The sequence below is a fragment of the Schistocerca cancellata genome, chromosome 11, assembly GCF_023864275.1.
Source record: "Schistocerca cancellata isolate TAMUIC-IGC-003103 chromosome 11, iqSchCanc2.1, whole genome shotgun sequence".
Lineage (NCBI taxonomy): Eukaryota > Metazoa > Arthropoda > Insecta > Orthoptera > Acrididae > Schistocerca > Schistocerca cancellata.
Window position 1 is genome coordinate 88,461,650 of NC_064636.1, and position 21,522 is coordinate 88,483,171.

Sequence of the window (21,522 nt, forward strand, 5' to 3'; positions counted from 1 at the left end):
AAGGTAAGTCTTTCCGCTCCCGGGATTGGAATGACTCCTTACCCTCTCCCTTAAAACCCATATCCTTTTGTCTTTCCTTCTCCTTCCCTCTTTCCTGACGAGGCAACCGTTGGTTGCGAAAGCTAGAGTTTTGTGTGTATGTTTGTGTTTATTTGTGTGTCTATCGACCTGCCAGCGCTTTTGTTGGGTAAGTCTCATCATCTTTCTTTTTAAATATATTTTTCCCACGTGGAATGTTTCCCTCTCTTATGTTCAGATGAAAATTACTCGAAATGTGTATCCATTCAAGCACCTCAATATTTTAATCTGAACAATGTACCCCTTTGCGGTCTTTCAACTAGACAATTTCAGTTTGAATTTGGTAACATGCCCAGTGACCTGCACTCCATAGACATCCTGCTCTACACAACGCCCACATGAAAATATTTATTTACCATAGTTAACGTACTGCGCTTTCATCTGCCAATTTAATCCCCAAAGAGAGAATGGATAGTCAGTACTTCCTTCCACAAGGCACATTCTGAATACTGTCCAACACTGTTGTTATACTACACTTCAAAGATTGGTTTGATGCACCTCTCCACAACAAAAGATCTTGTGCAAGTCTTCTTGTATTTGCATAATTACTACACTCTATAACCATTTGAGTCCAAACTTGGTCTCCATCTGCAATTTTAATCCCCCCCTCCCCCATTCTTCCACTCACTGCCAAATTAACGATTCCATGAAGCCTTAGGAAATGCCCTATCAACATTATTTACTTCTAGACTAAACAATGTATAGCTGGAAAGCTAAGATTGCCATTTTCTTGCATGAATTTCCCAACACACTATGAAATTCTGATAGTGTTCACAATAAAATACAGATAGTGAAAGACTGTTTTCAATTTGCACAAAAACTAAACCACAGTTACAAGAGTCAAAAGGAATTAAAGGTAGGCAGAAGCTGAGAAGTGATTACGCCAAGGTTTGCAGCCTATACCCAAAGTTACTCAATGTGTACACTACACACACACACACACACACACACACACACACACACACACATATTTGGAAACTGAATTACAAGTTCAAGAAAAAGAACCAGAAACTTTGGGGTGACATTGTAATTTTGTTGGAGACTACCTCGAAAGAGGTTGTTAAGATTAATATTACAGGGGCAATGTGGTGGTATCAAAACAGGTGGTGCTCAGGAAACTCACAAATGGGAATGAGACATCAAAATTGGTAGCCAAGTTCCGTTATTTGAGAGGCAGAATGACTTACAATGTCAGAAACAAAGAAGGTATAAAATCCAGACTGTCAGTTGCAGAAAAAGAATTCTGCAAGAGAGAAATATGTTTAATATAAATTTGAATGTTTGAACTCTCTTCTGAAAGCATTTTGTCTAGAGTATAGCCCTTATACAGAAACAAAATATGCACAATAAACCCTACGAACAGAAACAGAATACAAAGTGATTAAAAAAGAAAGATTTCAATTGTTTACTACAAATTATAAAAGACAAACACATTGCACATGTCACTGGATAATGGAAAGTTCAAAGTTTTGACGCAGCTGCGCTGTTTGTTTGCAGCAACACAGCAATTACACTACAAGAGAAATAATTGTGTGTTGCAATTTGTGAACAACATCTTGTTAATTGCTTTTGGCTTCATGGGACACCATGTTTTTCTGTGGGGGTACATGACTGACCAAGTCTCTGTCCCACCTATGGCAGCTACTCTTCAAGACCTGAGAAGCTGTTGATTCAATAAACGGAGATCTGTTGACTCACGTTTGGAACGAAATGGGCACCCACTTCGACATTTCTCAAGCAACACTTGGTGCTCGAGTTTAGTGCATGAAAAAGAGTGTGTGTGTGTGTGTGTGTGTGTGTGTGTGTGTGTGTGTGTGTGTGTGAGCGCCCCCCCCCCCACCACCACCACCACCAACAACAACAACAACCCCCCCCCCCACACACACACACAATATTTTGAACCTTGCTTTATTTAGTTACATGTGAAATTGGTTTACCTTTCATTGTACGTAATCTGAAATCTGTTCTTTTAGAATCACCATGTACGAGCTTCTGAAATGTGGTACTACAGAAGGACACTGAAAATTACATAAGTAGATTGGATAACTGAGAATCCAATCAGCAAGAAAAATTTATGGTACGACCTGACAGAGAGAAGGGATGTTTATATGTTACAGGTTATGTCGCCAGGCAAGAAAGTATTAGTTTAAAAAGAGGATGGAAGCGTGTGAACTAAAAATTGTAGAGGGAGACCAAGGCTCGAATAGAGTAAGCAGGTTCAGATGTTTGAAGTTGCATTGAGCGCCACAACAGTTCATACACAGCTTATTACGTTATCTAATACATAATAGCGAAAATTATATAAAGCAAGTATAAATGAACTCTTGTAAAATTATTATGAAGATGAACATTCAGCACACGAGTCTGAAAAAGACTGCATTTCTAATTCTTCAATTTGTGGTGTTATATAGGCACGGACACAGAAATTTATACTTAGTTCGAGAGGTTTCTTTTCACAAAAACACAGGGCACATCCCTGTCCAAACCAAGAGCTCCCTTTGCCATTAGCAAATTAGATAATGGCAGTGTAAGCAAATTTGGTGGGCAACTTTCTCTGCTTGAAGCACTTCTTTTCATAAAGTGGCTATGCACACACATTCTTAGCTCATCATTATTCTTCGAGCCACACACACACACACACACACACACACACACACACACACACACGCTGAATAGTGAACACGAGCAACACTATTCCATTAACAACTGAAGGCATGGTGCATTCTACCGAACTTCAATGACAATGCATTTACCTACATTACAAATATGGCCGTATGTAGATATAAAACTAGGAGTTTGACAATAGGGAATTTATTTTTGGCGATAACTGACCTCCTTGGCAGGTGAAGGGGCAGCAGCATCCTTGGGCTCAGCAGATGTGACAGCGTCCTTGCCCGAATCGTTTTCCACCGGTGGAGCGGCCGGTGCTGCCAGTGGCGCAGCTGCCGGCTTGTCCTCTGCATTGTCTTTCTCCTCTCCTTCGGTAGGTTTTTCTTCTGCAGTGGCTTCACCAGAACTCGGGGTCTCCGCAGTAGGTTTCGCCTGTTCCCCTCTCTTCTCACTGTCTGCTTCCGCCGTTGTATCCGATTCTTCCTTCGGAGTGTCCACCTAAGTTAGAAAACATACATTAATATGCAAAATAGAGGCAGGGAAGATGTTTAGATAGCGCAGTATCTCTTGCAGGAGAACAGAGAGCATAGAAATTATAAGGTTGTGTAGCAGCTGAAAGTCGCAAAAAACTTTATTTTTACACATTTTGCTCATCAAATGATAACATCTACACAATAACTGTGGGAAGTTTAATAAGTTACAACAATAAATAAAATCAAAGACTCAACTTACAACAGAGAAACTCACTTTTAGTAGCCAGTGGTAACGCATTAAATGTTTCTGGAGGTGTACAGCCCTGATGTCAAGACATTAAATGGAGTAAGCCAGCTGTGTTATACAGGGTGTACATAAAGTCTGGGAACACTTTCAATTATTTATTGCACAAGAACCAAACATTGTACAGATATCATACATATGTCATTTTGAAGAGAAACCCTTAATGTTTTTTTCATGTATACCTTCACAGCATAGTTTGTAAATTTGCCTGTAGTCAACACTAGTCGCAAACATGGCGAGTTCAGGTGCGGAGCGAGCATTCTGTGTGTCCGAGTTCGACAAAAACAAGTGCGCTACAGCTGTTCAACAGATGTATAGAACCAAGTATGGTAAGAAGCCACTAACAAGGAAGGCCATTTACCACTGGCACAACAAATTTGTTATGACAGGTTGCTTGTGCCCAGCAAAGAGAAGCCGACGACCCAGTGTGAGTGAAGTGAATGTGGAACGCGTACAAAAGACAGTCATAAGGAGTCTAAGGAAATCGGTGCGTTGTGCATCCTGCGAACTCGAAATGGCTCCAATGACAGTGTGGGAAGTCCTGTGACAGTAGCTGTCTATGAAACCATTCAAATTAAAGCTAGTGCAGAGGCTCAATGACAATGACACACACTGAGTTTTGTTCACAGTTGCAACAACTGAATGAGAATGAGGGTAGCATTGCTGATCACTTAATCTTTAGCGACGAAGCCACTTTTCACACAAATGGGAAAGTGAACATGCATAACTGTCAAATCTGGTGAACAAAGCATCCACACAAATGCATTGAATTTGAGCGTGATTCCCCAAAGATAAATGCTTTTTGTGCCTTGTCACGTCGCAAACTGTACGGGCCATTCTTCTTTGCTGAGAGCACAGTCACTGGATATTCCTACTTGGACATGTTGCAGCAGTGGCTTATGCCTCAAATGCAATCGGACTCTCCGTTCATCTTTCAGCAGGATGGGGCTCTATCCTATTTTCATCATGAAGTTCGTGGGTACCCGAACATGGAGCTGCCGCATTGATGGATCGGCCGTGCTACAGAAGGGGACAGCCATTTCACAAAATGGCCTACTCGGTCACCAGATCCCACTCCGTGTGACTTTTTTCTGTGGGGACACATTAAAGATCTGATGTATGTACTGCCTCTACCACGTGGTGTAGCAGAGCTCCAGGAGAGACTGCCACAGTTGACGATGCCATGCTGGGACGAGTATGGCAAGAATATGATTAATGTATTGACATCTGCCGGGCCACTCACAGTGTGTGTGTGTGTGTGTGTGTGTGTGTGTGTGTGTGTGTGTGTGTGTAGGGCCGGGGGGAGGGGTAGGTAGGATTGAAAGTGTTCACGGACTTTATGGACAATCTGTAGTTATTGTAAACTATATTGTCAGTTACATTCAGAAGTTAAAAACCAGCAGGAAGTATCATTTCTTTTTGCACTGACAGACACTTTGGTGGGAAAGTACGTCATTAAGCCAAACGCATAAAGAGCGAAACATGCAAATTCGAAAATGTGTTGAAGCCCAAAAAGGTGTCAGTTATATCATAAGGTTTCATGATACTTTTGTTTCTTGCCTTGCATTATGTTTAATGAGGTGCTTTCGCACCAAAGTGTATACTGATAGGGCTCTGGCTCCCCAACAAGAAATGTTACTTCTTGTTGGTTTATCTTTGAATGTACCTGACAGAGTTTAAGATAACTGTAACCCTTTATGTCTGACAGCAGCGATGCACACGGCCATAAACATTTAATATGAGGCCCTTGGTTACCAAAAAGGAGTTAGTGTTGAGTACGTGATTTTATTTCACTTGATGCTATTGTAACACATTTGAATTTACCATAGTTCTTAAGATGCTTCAGGCTGAGAAGAAACACATGTAAAAATAAAGGAAAATTGCTTTTGTCTTGCAGCTGCTTCACTATCAGCAGAGAGATTATCTGACAAGATTTGGATGCATCTATGACCATTTGGAATAATAGCAATGATTAATAATTATAATAGCAATAATACTACCACCACTGGTAACAGTGGCAGTAGAGGATACAAAATGTATGTATGGGTGCAGAAGAGTGAGGTATTACGTCATGAGAGAGTTCTGAGAGAGAAATTCAGATACACACATCCAAGGATCGACACTGTTGAGAGAAGTGCTATCTTCACTCAATTATCACAGCACTTATGCAATCTGCAGTGACATAAACTTGTTTTGAAGTCTATTTCCTACAAAAATCACCTAAAATTATAACTTCCGAGAAAGTATTGATCTCAAAGTCACTAAGCACATCCAAATTTGTTTTAATTTTAGTTGTACCCACAGATATCCTTTGATCTTGAAACAGGCAAAATTTTAGCACCAGAAGTTTTCTGCTTGAGAAATGGCAGGTTTGTTTTTGTTGTTGCGGTCTTCAGTCCTGAGACTGGTTCGATGCGGCTCTCCATGCTATTCTATCCTGTGCAAGCTTCTTCCTCTCCCAGTACCTACTGCAACCTACATCCTTCTGAATCTGCTTAGTGTATTCATCTCTTGGTCTCCCCCTAAGATTTTTACCCTCCACGCTGCCCTCCAATACTAAACTGGTGATCCCTTGATGCCTCAGAACGTGTCCTACCAACTGATCCCTTCTTCTGGTCAAGTTGTGCCACAAACTTCTCTTCTCCCCAATCCTATTCAATACTTCCTCATTAGTTATGTGATCTACCCATCTAATCTTCAGCATTCTTCTGTAGCACCACATTTCGAAAGCTTCTATTCTCTTCTTGTCTAAACTATTTACCGTCCATGTTTCACTTCCATACATGGCTACACTCCATACAAATACTTTCAGAAATGACTTCCTGACACTTAAATCTATACTCGATGTTAACAAATTTCTCTTCTTCAGAAACGCTTTCCTTGCCATTGCCAGTCTACATTTTATACCCTCTTTACTTCGACCATCACCAGTTATTTTGCTCCCCATATAGCAAAACTCCTTTACTACTTTAAGTGTCTCATTTCCTAATCTAATACCCTCAACATCACCCGACTTAATTCGACTACATTCCATTATCCTCGTTTTGTTTTCGTTAATGTTCATCTTATATCCTCCCTTCAAGACACCATCGATTCCATTCAACTGCTCTTCCTAGTCCTTTGCTGTCTCTGACAGAATTACAATGTCATCGGCGAACCTCAGTTTTTATTTCTTCTCCATGGATTTTAATACCTACTCCGAATTTTTCTTTTGTTTCCTTTACTGCTTGCTCAATATACAGATTGAACGACATCGGGGAGAGGCTACAACCCTGTCTTACTCCCTTCCCAACCACTGCTTCCCTTTCATGTCCCTCGACTTTTATATCTGCCACCTGGTTTCTGTACAAATTGTAAATAGCCTTTCGCTCCCTGTATTTTAGCCCCTGCCACCTTTGGAATTTGAAAGGAGTATTCCAGTCAACATTGTCAAAAGCTTTCTCTAAGTCTACAAATGCTAGAAACGTAGGTTTGCCTTTCCTTAATCTTTCTTCTAAGATAAGTCGTAAGGTCAGTATTGCCTCACGTGTTCCAACATTTCTACGGAATCCAAACTGATCTTCCCCGAGGTCGGCTTCTACTAGTTTTTCCATTCGTCTGTAAAGAATTCGTGTTAGTATTTTGCAGCTGTGGCTTATTAAGCTGATTGTTCGGTAATTCTCACATCTGTCAACACCTGCTTTCTTTGGGATTGGAATTATTATATTGTTCTTGAAGTCTGAGGGTATTTCGCCTGTTTCATACATCTTGCTCACCAGATGGTAGAGTTTTGTCAGGACTGGCTCTCCCAAGGCCGTCAGTAGTTCCAATGGAATGTTGTCTACTCCGGGGGCCTTGTTTCGACTCAGGTCTTTCAGTGCTCTGTCAAACTCTTCACGCAGTATCGTATCTCCCATTTCATCTTCATCTACATCCTCTTCCATTTCCATAATATTGTCCTCAAGTACATCGCCCTTGTATAGACCCTCTATATACTCCTTCCACCTTTCTGCTTTCCCTTCTTTGCTTAGAACTGGGTTTCCATCTGAGTTCTTGATGTTCATACAAGTCGTTCTCTTATCTCCAAAGGTCTCTTTAATTTTCCTGTAGGCAGTATCTATCTTACCCCTAGTGAGATACGCCTCTACATCCTTACATTTGTCCTCTAGCCATGCCTGCTTAGCCATTTTGCACTTCCTGTCGATCTCATTTTTGAGACATTTGTATTCCTTTTTGCCTGCTTAATTTACTGCATTTTTATATTTTCTCCTTTCATCAATTAAATTCAATATTTCTTCTGTTACCCAAGGATTTCTACTAGCCCTCGTCTTTTTACCTACTTGATCCTCTGCTGCCTTCACTACTTCATCCCTCAAAGCTACCCATTCTTCTTCTACTGTATTTCTTTCCCCCATTCCTGTCAATTTTTCTCTTACGCTCTCCCTGAAACTCTGTACAACCTCTGGTTCTTTCAGTTTATCCAGGTTCCATCTCCTTAAATTCCCACCTTTTTGCAGTTTCTTCAGTTTTAATCTACAGGTCATAACCAATAGATTGTGGTCAGAGTCCACATCTGCCCCTGGAAATGTCTTACAATTTAAAACCTGGTTCCTAAATCTCTGTCTTACCATTATATAATCTATCTAAAACCTTTTAGTGTCTCCAGGGTTCTTCCATGTATACAAACTTCTATCATGATTCTTAAACCAAGTGTTAGCTATGATTAAGCTGTGCTCTGTGCAAAATTCTACCAGGCGGCTTCCTCTTTCATTTCTTAGCCCCAATCCATATTCACCTACTATGTTTCCTTCTCTCCCTTTTCCTACACTCGAATTCCAGTCACCCATGACTATTAAATTTTCGTCTCCCTTCACTATCTGAATAATTTCTTTTATGTCATCATACATTTCTTCAATTTCTTCGTCATCTGTAGAGCTAGTTGGCATATAAACTTGTACTACTGTAGTAGGTGTGGGCTTCGTATCTATCTTGGCCACAATAATGCGTTCACTATGCTGTTTGTAGTACCTTACCCGCATTCCTATTTTCCTATTCATTATTAAACCTACTCCTGCATTACCCCTATTTGACTTTGTGTTTATAACCCTGTAGTCACCTGACCAGAAGTCTTGTTCCTCCTGCCACCGAACTTCACTAATTCCCACTAGATCTAACTTTAACCTAACCATTTCCCTTTTTAAATTTTCTAACATACCTGCCCGATTAAGGGATCTGACATTCCACGCTCCGATCCGTAGAACGCCAGTTTTCTTTCTCCTGATGACGACATCCTCCTGAGTAGTCCCCGCCCGGAGATCCGAATGGGGGACTATTTTACCTCCGGAATATTTTACCCAAGAGGACGCCATCATCATTTAATCATATAGTAAAGCTGCATGCCCTCGGGAAAAATTACGGCCGTAGTTTCCCCTTGCTTTCAGCCAGAAATGGCAGGTAGAGTGCCGTAAATAGTAGTACAGCTCCCACGGGAATAAGGGTGTCATACAGGAGGTTATGAATGACTGCACAGCATGCGATACTTGAATCTGGACACATTTCAATTTGAATTTCCCACCACATCATAGTTCCGGCGGAGGCTCTCAAAAGCCCTAGGCATCCGTCAGTCAGAACCTCAAAATGGCCGAGTTGAAACAGACAAGGTAAAACCAAAGAGCTGCAATTATGCAAAGTCTTTGTGCTGGCCATTCCCCCATTGAGATAGTTAAGAATCTTCGGGTACTAAAGATGCAACTGTTTACGATACGTGGCCAAGTATAATGCTTCGGAGAAGTTTGGGGAGGGTTCCGCTAACCTGGTGAGGAAACCTTATTCGAGGAAACTCTTGTCATACCGCAGCAGTCATCGAAAAGCCTCTGGCGCTGATTCCGGAGGATCCGTGGCAATTGAGAGGAAATTCTAATCAGTACTGAATGTCAGCAAGCAAACAATGCTTGGCAGAGGAGGGGCTGATAAGAGCCATTTAGTCCAAAACTGGCTCTCAGATAATGTTGACATGTTCTGGTCAAAGGAGTTCCGGCCTCCGTAAAGTTTGGATTTGAACCCCCTTGACTACTATCTTTGGAGCATAGTCTAAAGAGTTACCAATAAGATGAGGCATGCTAATGTCACATCTCTGCGCACTGCTATCTAAGCAGCATTCACGAATATGGACAGTGCTGTTGTAATGTGAGCGACCACTTCAGTACAAGAATGGATGCACTCATTGTGGCTCAACGGGATGTTATGTTACTCTTGAAAGATACTACTACTAATATGTAAAAGGATTTTCATTTGTATTTTGTTTTAATAAATTTAATTAAAAAAAGTCATTTGTCCAGATTTAAGCGTCGCATAGTGTACATGTAAAGTTCAGATGGTAAAGCAGAGAGAGAATAAACACTGCTCATTATTTTTAGGTGTTTTTAATGGTAAATAACAAATGGCATCGTGTGACCTGCTACATGATTACCTAACAGAAGCAAACGTGCTTACAGCCTCTGGGATATGGTCATTTGGAGCATTGTGTGTCATACTTAACTGTACTGGTGTTATAATTTCTGCTTCGACAAAATAGGCTGCATTTGCCCGTGCATGAAAGATCTCCATCTGAACTCATCATTTTAAGTGATTTGTAAATGAAAATAGACACACACAATGCCTGCATTTAAACATGATACAAATTTTGATGTTAATATAATGTTTGTGTGATTGTACACTATTAATGAGATCAGTGCCAGAATAGATAGCCACACCTGAAGAAAGATATAGGGACAGGTGTGGGTTTACAGACAAAAGTGGAAGACAGCATATAGAAAAAAATTGACCATGATTCTTGTTGAACAATAACTACAGACTTACATCCATTTTCTCAGATTTGTCCTCTTGCGCTGTAGCAGAGGTTTCTGCCGGGGCCGCATCCTTGCCAGAGTCGGCCCTGTCTTCGGCACTGCCTGCGTCACCCTCCTCCTTCTGCTCTGCCACCTTCTTCTCTGGTGGCGCCCCCGCATCTTCGTCAGCTCCACCGGCAGCCTCTTTCTCGTCGGCATCTCTCTTGGGACGACCACGCTTCGAGCCTGAAAATTAAGGACGATATCTTGAAATGAGCAAAATAGCCAACAGTTAATGAGTAATTACACATTCGTCAAAACAATCTAAACCACCAGCAGAACACCAGTAGCACTATTCGGCCTTAAAATACACTGTGCACTAAACTGCTTTGCAGAAGATTATTTATGATTATTATCGTCATCAGTGGAAGACTAGTTTTATGCAACTCCCCATACTAAGCATATACTATGGCATGCTCTTAATCAGATGACATCTGTACGCCACAAAAGATGCTCCTCAAATTAGGTGGACAACCTTTTGTTCACTTTGAGGTTTCTTCATATTAGTATCCTTGCTATTGATGTATAGCACTTTCAAACTTTTTCTATCTGAATACAAAATCTTATTTGCAGTGTCAATCACATCTGTAGTGTTTCCCAAGGCTAGGTTAGATTGAAAGGCAATACCGTATTTACTCGAATCTAAGCCGCACCTGAAATATGAGACTCGAAATAAGGGGAAAAAAAAATTACCAAATCTAAGCCGCACCTGAAATTTGAGACTCGAAATTCAAGGGGAGAGAAAAGTTTTAGGCCGCTCCTCCAAATCGAAACAAAGTTGGTCCATTGTAATATGAGACACAATTTAGGTCGAATGAATGACGATACAGCTACAGTAGTTTCGTTCGAGTCGAAAGCTTAGCAGTTAAGCTTTACCAGGTAGCCATTGCTATGCGTCAGGCGCTCCGTCCGTATTTATACGGATACCCTTCCTTTTTCACGTGCTTCGTCTGGTTTGAATCGATTGCTTATTTTGCTTTGATCTGATAAGTGCCGTTTTCTATGTTATAGGTGTTTACGTCAGTCACTCTAAGCTGAAAATGCATTACTATACTGTGTAATGCATTGTTTGTCGCATTCTGATAGTGCGTGTTTACAGCCTGTCGCTGCTCGCGGCATGGATTGCTTTTGTGCGCGCTACCGCCGCCTACAATTAAAAAAAGAGAGGAATCGTCACATTAGCGAAACAATGGCAAGAGACTGCTATTTGTTGTTACTTACACTGCTGCTTTCTTTGATAATGATCAACAAGAACCAAATAATAGACTGCGTATGATATAACATGTTCTGAAGGAAAGTATGGCGAAAATTTTTCTCCATTTGAAAATCTTTGCGGCCGCTTCTTTAGTACATCAAATTCTGCACAGAAATTAGTCATCTTAGATTTAAAAATCTAGTCAGTTGCCGTGCTTCATTTCTGATTGTATCACTATTAGGCATAAGAGTAATACGAATATAAACATGACACGATACGTATATTCTTCCGCGTTTGCTGTTGTCTCACTCTAGTTTCGTAGTTTATTTGGCAGACAGGATTTAAATGAGATAGAAGCAAACACGAAAGAATACAAGGCAAAATGTTTATATTCGTATTATTCTTGTGGTGAAGAGAATACTGCATGTGATTCATATTTCATCAGGTTCCTATTAGCAACCATCTCTTCTCACAGGTAGGAAAAAATTCAGAACGTAGAGTTGGCCATATTGACAAAAATCCCAGTATTACCAGTCGGATTTTCGTAGTACATTGAAATTCGAAGATGAACAATACGGAATTTGTATTTACTTCGTTGGATAATGTATGAAAATGCAGTGGTCGAAACTCTGGCGGAGAAAAATGCTCGTCTTCCAATTTTTTTGTTTTTCAATGGCGCAGACGCAGAGGTATTGGCGCCAGTATTTATCTTTGTGCCTACAAAGGATGCCTGTGTAGCGCTACATATATTCGACGGCAGAAGTTAGTTGTGGCGGCACCTATCAACATTTTTCAGAACTTCCACTTGCTTTGCACTCGATTCTAAGCCGCAGGCGGTTTTTTGGATTACAAAAACCGGAAAAAAAGTGCGGCTTAGATTCGAGTAAATACGGTAGTTCTGTTGTAAAAAGATGAAATTAACGAATGTGAATTCATTGATGGAAATAACGAATGTGAATTCATTCTTCTCTCCTCAAGAATAAAAGCGTTCTTTACCAGATCTTTGGCACTTGCGAGAGGGGGTTGTCTGGATTTCAATCTATTTTGCTCAATTCCATTACTCAGGGTGTGGATAGGAAGATCTGGGCTATTTTGGATTTTTCGACACTCCCTGACAAGTGCGTGTTCTCTGCGCAAATGTGGCGGCGGGATATGGCTCAATACAGGCAGCCATTGGACAGGAGTTGACCTGATCGTTCCAGAGATAATCCTCATCGTTTGGTTCAAGACTGCATCTACCTTCTTGATGTGAGCACTATTTAACCATATTGGGGAACAGTACTCTGCTGCAGAATAGACAAGTCCTAACGCAGAGCTACGCAGAACGGAGGCAGTGGACCCCCAACTAGTGCCACAAAGCTTTTGGACAATGTTGTTTCTAGTTCTGACTTTTTCAGCAGTGTTTACAAGGTGGTGTTTATAGCTCAATGTTCTATCGAGTGTCACGCCCAGATACTTTGGTGTTCTATTATATGGAAGAATGCCGCCATCAAAGCGGATCTTGAGCTCTTTGTTTGCTAATTTGTTGTTCAGGTGGAAACGAGTGGCCTCTGTTTTGGATGGGCTGGGTTGGAGCCTCCAGTCACGGAAGTATTTTCCTAGAGTGGTCAAATCGCTGGATAGTGTGATCTCAGTTTCCTCCATCACTCGATGTTGTGTGGCCAAGGCCCAGTCGTCCGCATATCCGAACATTTTGGATCTCGTGCTAGGCATATCGGCTATATACATGCTGTAAAGCAGTGGAGCCAGTACTGAACCTTGGGGCAGGCCATTATTAAGTTTCATGAATTTACTTCTGTTGTTACCGATGACAACCTGGAATGGTCTATTGCAGAGCATTTCGTTGATAAGGTTAGCCGTTTTTAGACATGGCACGATGCGGAGGAGCTTATAAATCAGGCCCTGTCTCCAGACAGTGTCGAACGCCGCCGTCAGGTCAACAAATACCACTGATGTTTTTTGCTGTCTTTGGAAGCCCGCTTCGATGTAGGTTGTTAGAGCGAGGACCTGATCCGTGCACCCCCACATAACAAGAGTTACAGAAGTTACAAGAGAGCCAGTATATGACAGAACTGCTCTCGAAGGTAGCTCTGTCTCTGATAGGGTACCACACAGCACAGACAGGACTGGAATAGGATGTGCTTGGTTGGCTGCATAGACAGGTCTTAAATCTACATCTACCATATCCACAGAGATACAACCCACATGGCAGGGTGTCTAAGGAGAGGGTACTTGGTCGAAGCAGAATATTTCATATACATCAGATATCAACGGACTACCACTTTGGGAGATAGAGAAAAGATATTTTAAGCCACAATGGAAGGTAGCAAAACCACTGGTAGAGTAAGTGGTTACATGTTCCAGTCCAGTCTAGCAGATTAGTGGAGGTGGTTATGAAATTAATGATATGGGAATGGGACAGGTGATTCGTTTGTGGACTAAGCTTGAAGACTAGTGCCCATTAGTTCAGGCCTCCGTAAGCCCTTGAGCATAACGGGCGAGTGATTTCTCATCACTGCAGATTCAATTTCATTTGTGTACTTGTTGATCGCTCAATGCAACTACGTGAAGAATGATTAGTTTTACTCTTTCCATTATTTGACTATTAAAAATGTTTATTTATCTCGTGACACCTTGCATCCAAGGGCATGTATACACTGTGAAATGACTTTTGTCTAAGAAGACACTGTCCCTACAGCAGTATGACACACCACCCAAAAATCAAAGAAGTGCAATGGGGAGGTGTGTGTGTGTGTGTGTGTGTGTGTGTGAGAGAGAGAGAGAGAGAGAGAGAGAGAGAGAGAGAGAGAGAGAGAGAGAGAGAGAGAGAGAGAGAGAGAGAGAGAGAGACTGACTTTGCCCCATCACAGATTATTAACATCAAGCTTTTCCTAACAGAATTCCTTGCAGTCATCAACACACAAAGTAGCACATCCTACTCTCCTTAGAAGCAACTGTTTTTAGTTGTATTTGAATTATATACTTCACACACACACACACACACGTAAAAATCTGATCCTTTCACAGTGGACAACAAACACTGTAAAATGATGTACGCTGCAGGGCATTAGTGCCAATGATCAAACATACGATAAATTCCAAGAAACTAAGAAAATTGAGTAACGAAAATGGTCCTTTCATTCAGCTGCTACTATAGCATTGTTACACTCCATCGCAACAGACGTTACCAACACACACTTCACAAGCTAGTGCACATGCAGCCCCTCTAACTTTTACCAAATATGGTGTGCGACAAGCATGGACAGCAATGCATGCTCTGCAACATTCAAATGCTGGCTACAAGGTTGGGGCATTGTGTTCCTCCACCAGCACGGCTGACAACTGAGGATGGTGGTTGGTATATGTGGACGCACTCAAATACATCTCCTCAACACGTCCCCCAAATGCTTGTTGGGACTTAAAAGACAGGGGAACAGGTAGATCACTCCATTCATCAAATACCCTGCTGTAAAAATTCAGTTTGGGCCGAACACATCCCTGAAAAAACACACATGGAGGAAATATACAGTGACACAGTAAAGTTCACCAATGAGTGTACAGCAACCAAAGATTTGGAGGTCAGTATGCCCATGCAACATTATGCCACAAATTGTGGAGCACCAAAACCATCACGTTCGACATTGTTCCTGGATTCATTACGTTCCCGTCTCTCACTGTATGAGCAGGATTGTTGAACACGATCATTTCAGTGGTACATGTGTTGTATGTGGCGGCACACAATATTCCAAGGGCTCACTGACTTCCTAATCTTAGAATACAGCACATTCACTTGCCAACAGTCATACTGTACTCCTTTCCCAAAGGCATCTTTAAGAGGTGTGTATGTGATGATGATGATGATGATGATGATTGGTTTGTGGGGCGCTCAACTGCGTGGTTATCAGCGCCCGTACAATTACCCAATCTTTGCTCAGTCCAATTTCGCCACTTTCCTGGATGATGATGAAATGATGAGGACAACACAAACACCCAGTCATCTCGAGGCAGGTGAAAATCCCCGACCCCGCCGGGAATCGAACCCGGGACCCCGTGCTCGGGAAGCGAGAACGCAACCGCGAGACCACGAGCGGCGGATAAGAGGTGTGTATGGCCCAGACTTCATTTTAATGGATGACACTGCACACCTGCATCAAACAGTTTAAGTGGAGAAGCTCTTGGAATTAGAAGTAACTTGGCGAATGGACTGGTCTACCTGTTCCCGCCTTACCCAACTTAGATCCTATTGAGCACAGCACGGATGCGTTTCGGACACATAAGGTGCCATTTTCATGCACACCGACGACTATCTAGTACTTGTCAATTGAGCTGGAGGAGGAATGCAATGCCCTACCACAAGAACTCCTTACCGGCCTTATGGCCAGCATGGGAGCATGTCGCAGAACAAGCATGGCGAACTGTGGCGATCACACACCCTCTTAAGAACCACGTCTCACCTTACCTAATGTGCATGGGGCCATCATGAATTGCCACGACTTCAGGGTAAGCATTGTCTTTACATACAAGTGTCATTTCTGTTTGTGTCATTACGTATATCTTTCAGTTACCTTCGGCATTATACTGTAGCATAGGTATAGGCTAAGTTTCATCAAGCTATGTTACTTGTCAGAAACTTCATGCTTAAGTTACTTTCATCCCTAAGATTTTGCACACCAGTGTACCTTCACAGATATCTGTGGGTTGGTTTACTACTCTGTGTTTCATGTAGTCTCTTTCACTGATTGCATATTGCTACCTTTTTCACTGCAGTGCACATATTTGCACAGAAACTGAGACAATTGGTGTAAAAACAGAATAGAGTTACAATATTATCTAGCAACAAGTCACAGGTGGTCCTGGACCCCAATGCCAAAATATTCGAAAAATATCCTACAGAACCCACAAAATTTTGTTAGTGGGAGTACAGGAAAACACCTACTTCAAAATTCACGCACTATGATGACTAATAAACTAGACTCAAAACAGTGTACTATATTAACTTTTATTAGTTCACCAAATCTCTTGGTCCATTTGATCGGACTAGTTGTAAACTGATATACAGAAGATTTGCACAACAAACCTCTTCCCCCACCAGATGGAGGTGTCTTCTTTTCTCTCTTTGCCGGCGGAGGGGGCGGTGTGGAAACAGCACCTCGTGTTGACGAGCGTGTTCTTCTCCTGTTTTCTGAGCCAGCATCGTCCTTATTTAAGTCCTAAAAAGCAATATATTTTTAGCACAGCATCTGCAAAACATACACATTTAATCGGAGACAAATGTACACTTATTGAGCAGTCTGCTGGTAGCTTAAGTCAAATGCACTACTCCTTTGTTTCACAATAATTTGTACTACACTGGGAAAAAAGAAAAAGGAAAAAGCTGTACTGATGGACACTACTAGACAGGTCAACTGTAGCTGGGTGCAATATGCAACACAGAGCAAGACTTCAGAAGCTCACTACACACAGAAGTGGGAAGTAAATGGCGTCATCAAAGTACATTGTTTTATGTAACTGGAAGGTTTAACCATCAACAGTCCTTTCCTGCAGTAGTTCTGTTCCTTTACAGTTAAACAATGAAACTGATCACAATTCTGAAGAATCAAGGCAGTTATAGACATCTTGTTTATCACTTATCAGTGTTTGTCAAACATATGCAATAGCAGAATCCTGAACATTAATTTTTAGCAAAAGTGTGAGACTACAGTGAAAATGTATACATTTCTTCAAAAGACGAAACCTAAAATTCACATAACCAATAAAATTTGCCATTACTGTAGAAAAAACTCTTATTCGCGAAATTGCATGCCATAAAAAAAGAGACACAGCTGCTCCAGACAATTACCTTTACAAGGGCTTCTCCTTCCTGTGCTAATCGAGTAATTGTGGAGACACGCTTACTGCCACTTTTTCTTTGCCGCCCACCCTGGGGCGTTTCATCCTCTCCCTCCTGTAAAAACAAATGTATGTAACTAAACTGCTCAAAGGTTTGTAGATAATGCACAATAGTAACCATGTTATGGCATTCAAATAATCAACTGCTGTATGTTTCCTTTGATTTTAAGTAGGTAATGATTACACAGAACAACATTTCAGCGGCTAAATTGTGTTTTAATGAATCAAAGACTAACATTTTCAACATGGTACAGCACTAAGGCACACACAGTGTGGACTGCCAAACAAGGCAAGAAAACTAATGTTCAGAGCACAGAAATATGAATCACTTGGCATGGCATGGACGTGAAACAAATGCGTAATGGGTTACAGAATACCATCTCCACACACACACTCTACAACTGCAACATTGCACACAATATTCTTCGTATTACTATATACTGATTTATGAAATAACCCACCACAATAAAAGTTACCTTGAACATCACAGGGTATGTAGACCTGAATCTTAATCTTTAAAATGTATGCAAATCAATTTGCTACAGATTTCTGACAAGAAAAAAAAAAGTGTGCAACTATATTCTGAATCCCACTCTCTTTACTCACCGTTGATTATCTCTCTGCAAATGAATAACGAGTGGGATCTTCTTACCAGATTTCATTTGAAACAATCAATACATACAAAGTATAATGCTACATAAGCTGCAAAACGCGTTCTGGGCTTTCACGTAACCGCCAACACCATAAAAAATATACATATAACAGGTTAGGTGCTAACAGGCAATGTGATTTTCCACTTTTTCTACCATCTCAGCCATATTATGCACACCATGCCGGTAATTATCTCAACATCAAATTTATATTTATGTTATATTTACTTATTCAAAGCCCTGAAGAATATGAAATAATCTACTGCAAAACACCTTACCGGTGCGAACATGTTTGTCCCCTTCTACCTATTAACATACGCCACACCGCATGTAAAATAAAATTTTCAAATTCCAATAAAGTTTTCTTAGATTCAGTTTTAATTATATAACTGCAATGCCTACTTATTAATAAACTGGGCAACAGATATTTAATCTACATTCATTTACCGCCGATAACGAAGTTCGCCGCTTTCCCGCCAGATGGACGCTATGGCCGAAGTTTATAACACCATCCCGCCATTGAAGGGCAAACAGCAATCTTTAAAATTAGATTCCCTATACAATGCTTGCGTGTTCCAATAATTTTCATGCGATTTCCGGCAACATAAACGCCCAATTGTCAATAATTTCACTGCTGTTTAATAATTTAAAGCGCCTTACAACGGTTAATTTCCAACAGCTTAGGTTCACCTTCCGTTTTCTCACGCATCACGTTGGCTCAGCGTGGAATAACAACTTCTCATGCATATAGAGACGATATTATAGTATTACCTTGTTTGCGGCATCCGTAGCGTTCTCCTTCTTGATATCGGCTTTCTCCCCAGACATTTTAAAGCACTAAAAAACACTTAAAAACACGTTAACCAGCACAAAACTGTCGAAATCGTTAAGGTTCCCCGGCCTCTTGTTTATACAGCAGACAAAGATGGCGGTTAGCGTGGGTCACGTGACGCATCTTGAAGTTTGAACTTCAAAAATACAGGACGGTGCTGCCACGAGCGGGAATGCGGGTACTGGCGCGGTAATTTTAACAGTGTTTCCACCGAAAACACCGCAGAATTTGCGACATATTCGATGTTAAATCGCACCACCAGCAGTGAAGTCGCGTCATTTATGACGGAAATGCTTCTATGTTACGGAACAGAAAGGTATGTACACTGTTACTGGAAATAATACTGGTTTAATAGTTACAAACACCACTGTTTTGCCGTCTTCACAGACCGTATTAAAAATTCAGAAGCTATAGTAAAATGCTATGCTTCGAGAACTTATTTATGAGAATATATTATAAGCACAAAGTGCTACACACGTTCAAGTATTATCAATATTTTTCATTGCACAGTACTACGACAGTTATAAGTAGCACGAGTAGCAGTGTGGATAATGATTTTGTATTTAAAGGGCGCAAAATAGCTAAATCATTTGTGGCCACATATTATTCACTGTTGTTTTCGTGATGGCAGCTACTGTCCATTGAAGTATCGAGGAGAATTCCCTCTTCTTCTGGAGACACTGGATAAGAAGTACGTAAATAAGGCGAAAAGAAATATTATTATTTTCTCAGGGGGAATTATGAAACTTAGCTTGTGCAAACGGGTATAAGTCTGTTTTCAATATTTTAACCAAGAAGTTTTATTATTTGGGGTTAACATTTATAAATATAACATTCAGGCACAAGACACAAGTGTCTCCTGTTAAATGATGGAAATTGGACTTAAAACATTCTGCTCAAAGAGGAGCGAACTTACATCCGTTTAGCGATGCTAATGCCAATTAAAAGCAAAAAATGGCCAAATGCGAGAAGGAGGGTTCCGTGCAAACTTAATTAAGTGTGTATTTATACATTCAGTGTTCGTCTAATCTGCGTATTGAGAATCTCTATGATTTTTACCTGTTATCATTATCGATACTGACAAGATATTGGTCCCAGGAATTCCAAGACAGTAACAAAATCTCTACATAGTTCCACATAATAGCCCGGACATAATAAAGAAGCGAGCAGGGATTTTAGTTTATATACACACAGAGAGAAGATATAAGAAAGCATTTTTATTTACGTAACTATAACTTACATTTTATGATTGCATTCAGTAATGTTCGTCTATCATGCTTTCGACAGATGATGAATGCAGTGTATGATCAAATGGCGAAAGATATTTTTTATATGATATATTCAAAAAGTTTCAGACTTCTTACTTTACTTGTACTCGAAACCCTACTGCTTGCAGGATTTCATGGTTGTAGGCCAACGGGAAGCACCCTACAGGCTATGATGTTGAGTTCGCGAGTATCCAAAAATGTGTCATAAATGGCCGTATCTTTTTAACTGAGTTGACTTAGAAGCTTACAATTTTTACAGCGCAAAGGGATCATACATCTTAGTATGTGACACAAAATTTGAACTTGATACGCGAAACTGCTCCAGAGAAAAAGGATCTTAACAGACGGACAGACAACGGATAAATATGACAAAAAAAATTTTTCGTGTTATATAGTTAAAAATCACCATTTTTCGGATGTTTTCCTTTACTTTTACTGTGAAACCTTGCTTCTTACCAGATTTTATATTCTAGGTCCACGGGAAACACCCTATACGTTTTGATGAGTGTGTTTTCGAGTGTCAACATATGTGACAGAAATGGCCGTATGTTTTGCCTGAAGTGACTTAAAACTTACAATTTTTACAACTCCAAGGGACTAATAGACCTTCATATGTGACATAAATTTGAACTTGATACGTCAGCCCGTTCCCGAGACAAACTATCTACATCTACGTGATTACTCTGCTAGTAGTAAAGTGCCTGGCAGAGGGTTCAATGAACCACCTTCAAGCTGTCTCTCTACCGTTCCACTCTCGAACGGCGAGCGGGAAAAACGAGCATTTCCATTTTTTGTGCAAGTCCTGATTTCTTTTATTTTATCGTGATGATCATTTCTCCCTATGTAGGTGGGTGCCAACAGAATTTTTTGGAAATCGAAAGAGAAAACTGGTGACTGAAATTTCGTGAGAAGATCCCGTCGCAACGAAAACCGCCTTTGTTTTAATGACCGCCACTCCAATTCATGTAGGAAATGCAATCCGAAAACAAAGGAAGTAGGTTACAGTGCACTTGTTCGCCCATTGCTTGAATATTGCTCACCGGTGTGGGATCCGTACCAGATAGGGTTGATAGAAGAGAGAGAAGATCCAACGGAGAGCAGCGCGCTTCGTTACAGGATCATTTTGTAATCGCGAAAGCGTTACGGAGATGATAGATAAACTCCAGTGAAAGACTCTGCAGGAGAGACGCTCAGTAGCTCGATACGGGCTTTTGTTGAAGTTTCGAGAACATACCTTCAACGAGGAGTCAAGCAGTATATTGCTCCCTCCTACGTATATCTCGCGAAGAGACCGTGAGGATAAAATCAGAGAGATTAGAGCCCACACAGAGGCATACCGGCAATCTTTCTTTCTACG

General features: G+C 40.9%; 1 protein-coding gene across 5 annotated transcripts in view; it reads right to left on the reverse strand.

Moving 5' to 3' along the window:
- LOC126108795 (brain acid soluble protein 1-like) overlaps positions 1 to 21,522 on the reverse strand; it is a 367,990-nt gene that overhangs the window by 22,908 nt on the left and 323,560 nt on the right. For 4 of the 5 annotated variants that reach the window (XM_049914156.1, XM_049914154.1, XM_049914155.1 and 1 more), the window contains 4 exons: positions 17,366 to 17,470; positions 16,604 to 16,736; positions 10,303 to 10,517; positions 2,911 to 3,186 (listed from right to left, as the gene is read on the reverse strand). In XM_049914156.1, the coding sequence (XP_049770113.1) occupies positions 2,911 to 3,186; positions 10,303 to 10,517; positions 16,604 to 16,736; positions 17,366 to 17,470 (729 nt within the window). Of the gene's footprint in view, positions 1 to 2,910; positions 3,187 to 10,302; positions 10,518 to 16,603; positions 16,737 to 17,365; positions 17,471 to 18,836; positions 18,998 to 21,522 lie in introns of those variants that run through there. The other variant, XM_049914158.1, reaches the window with a different exon arrangement.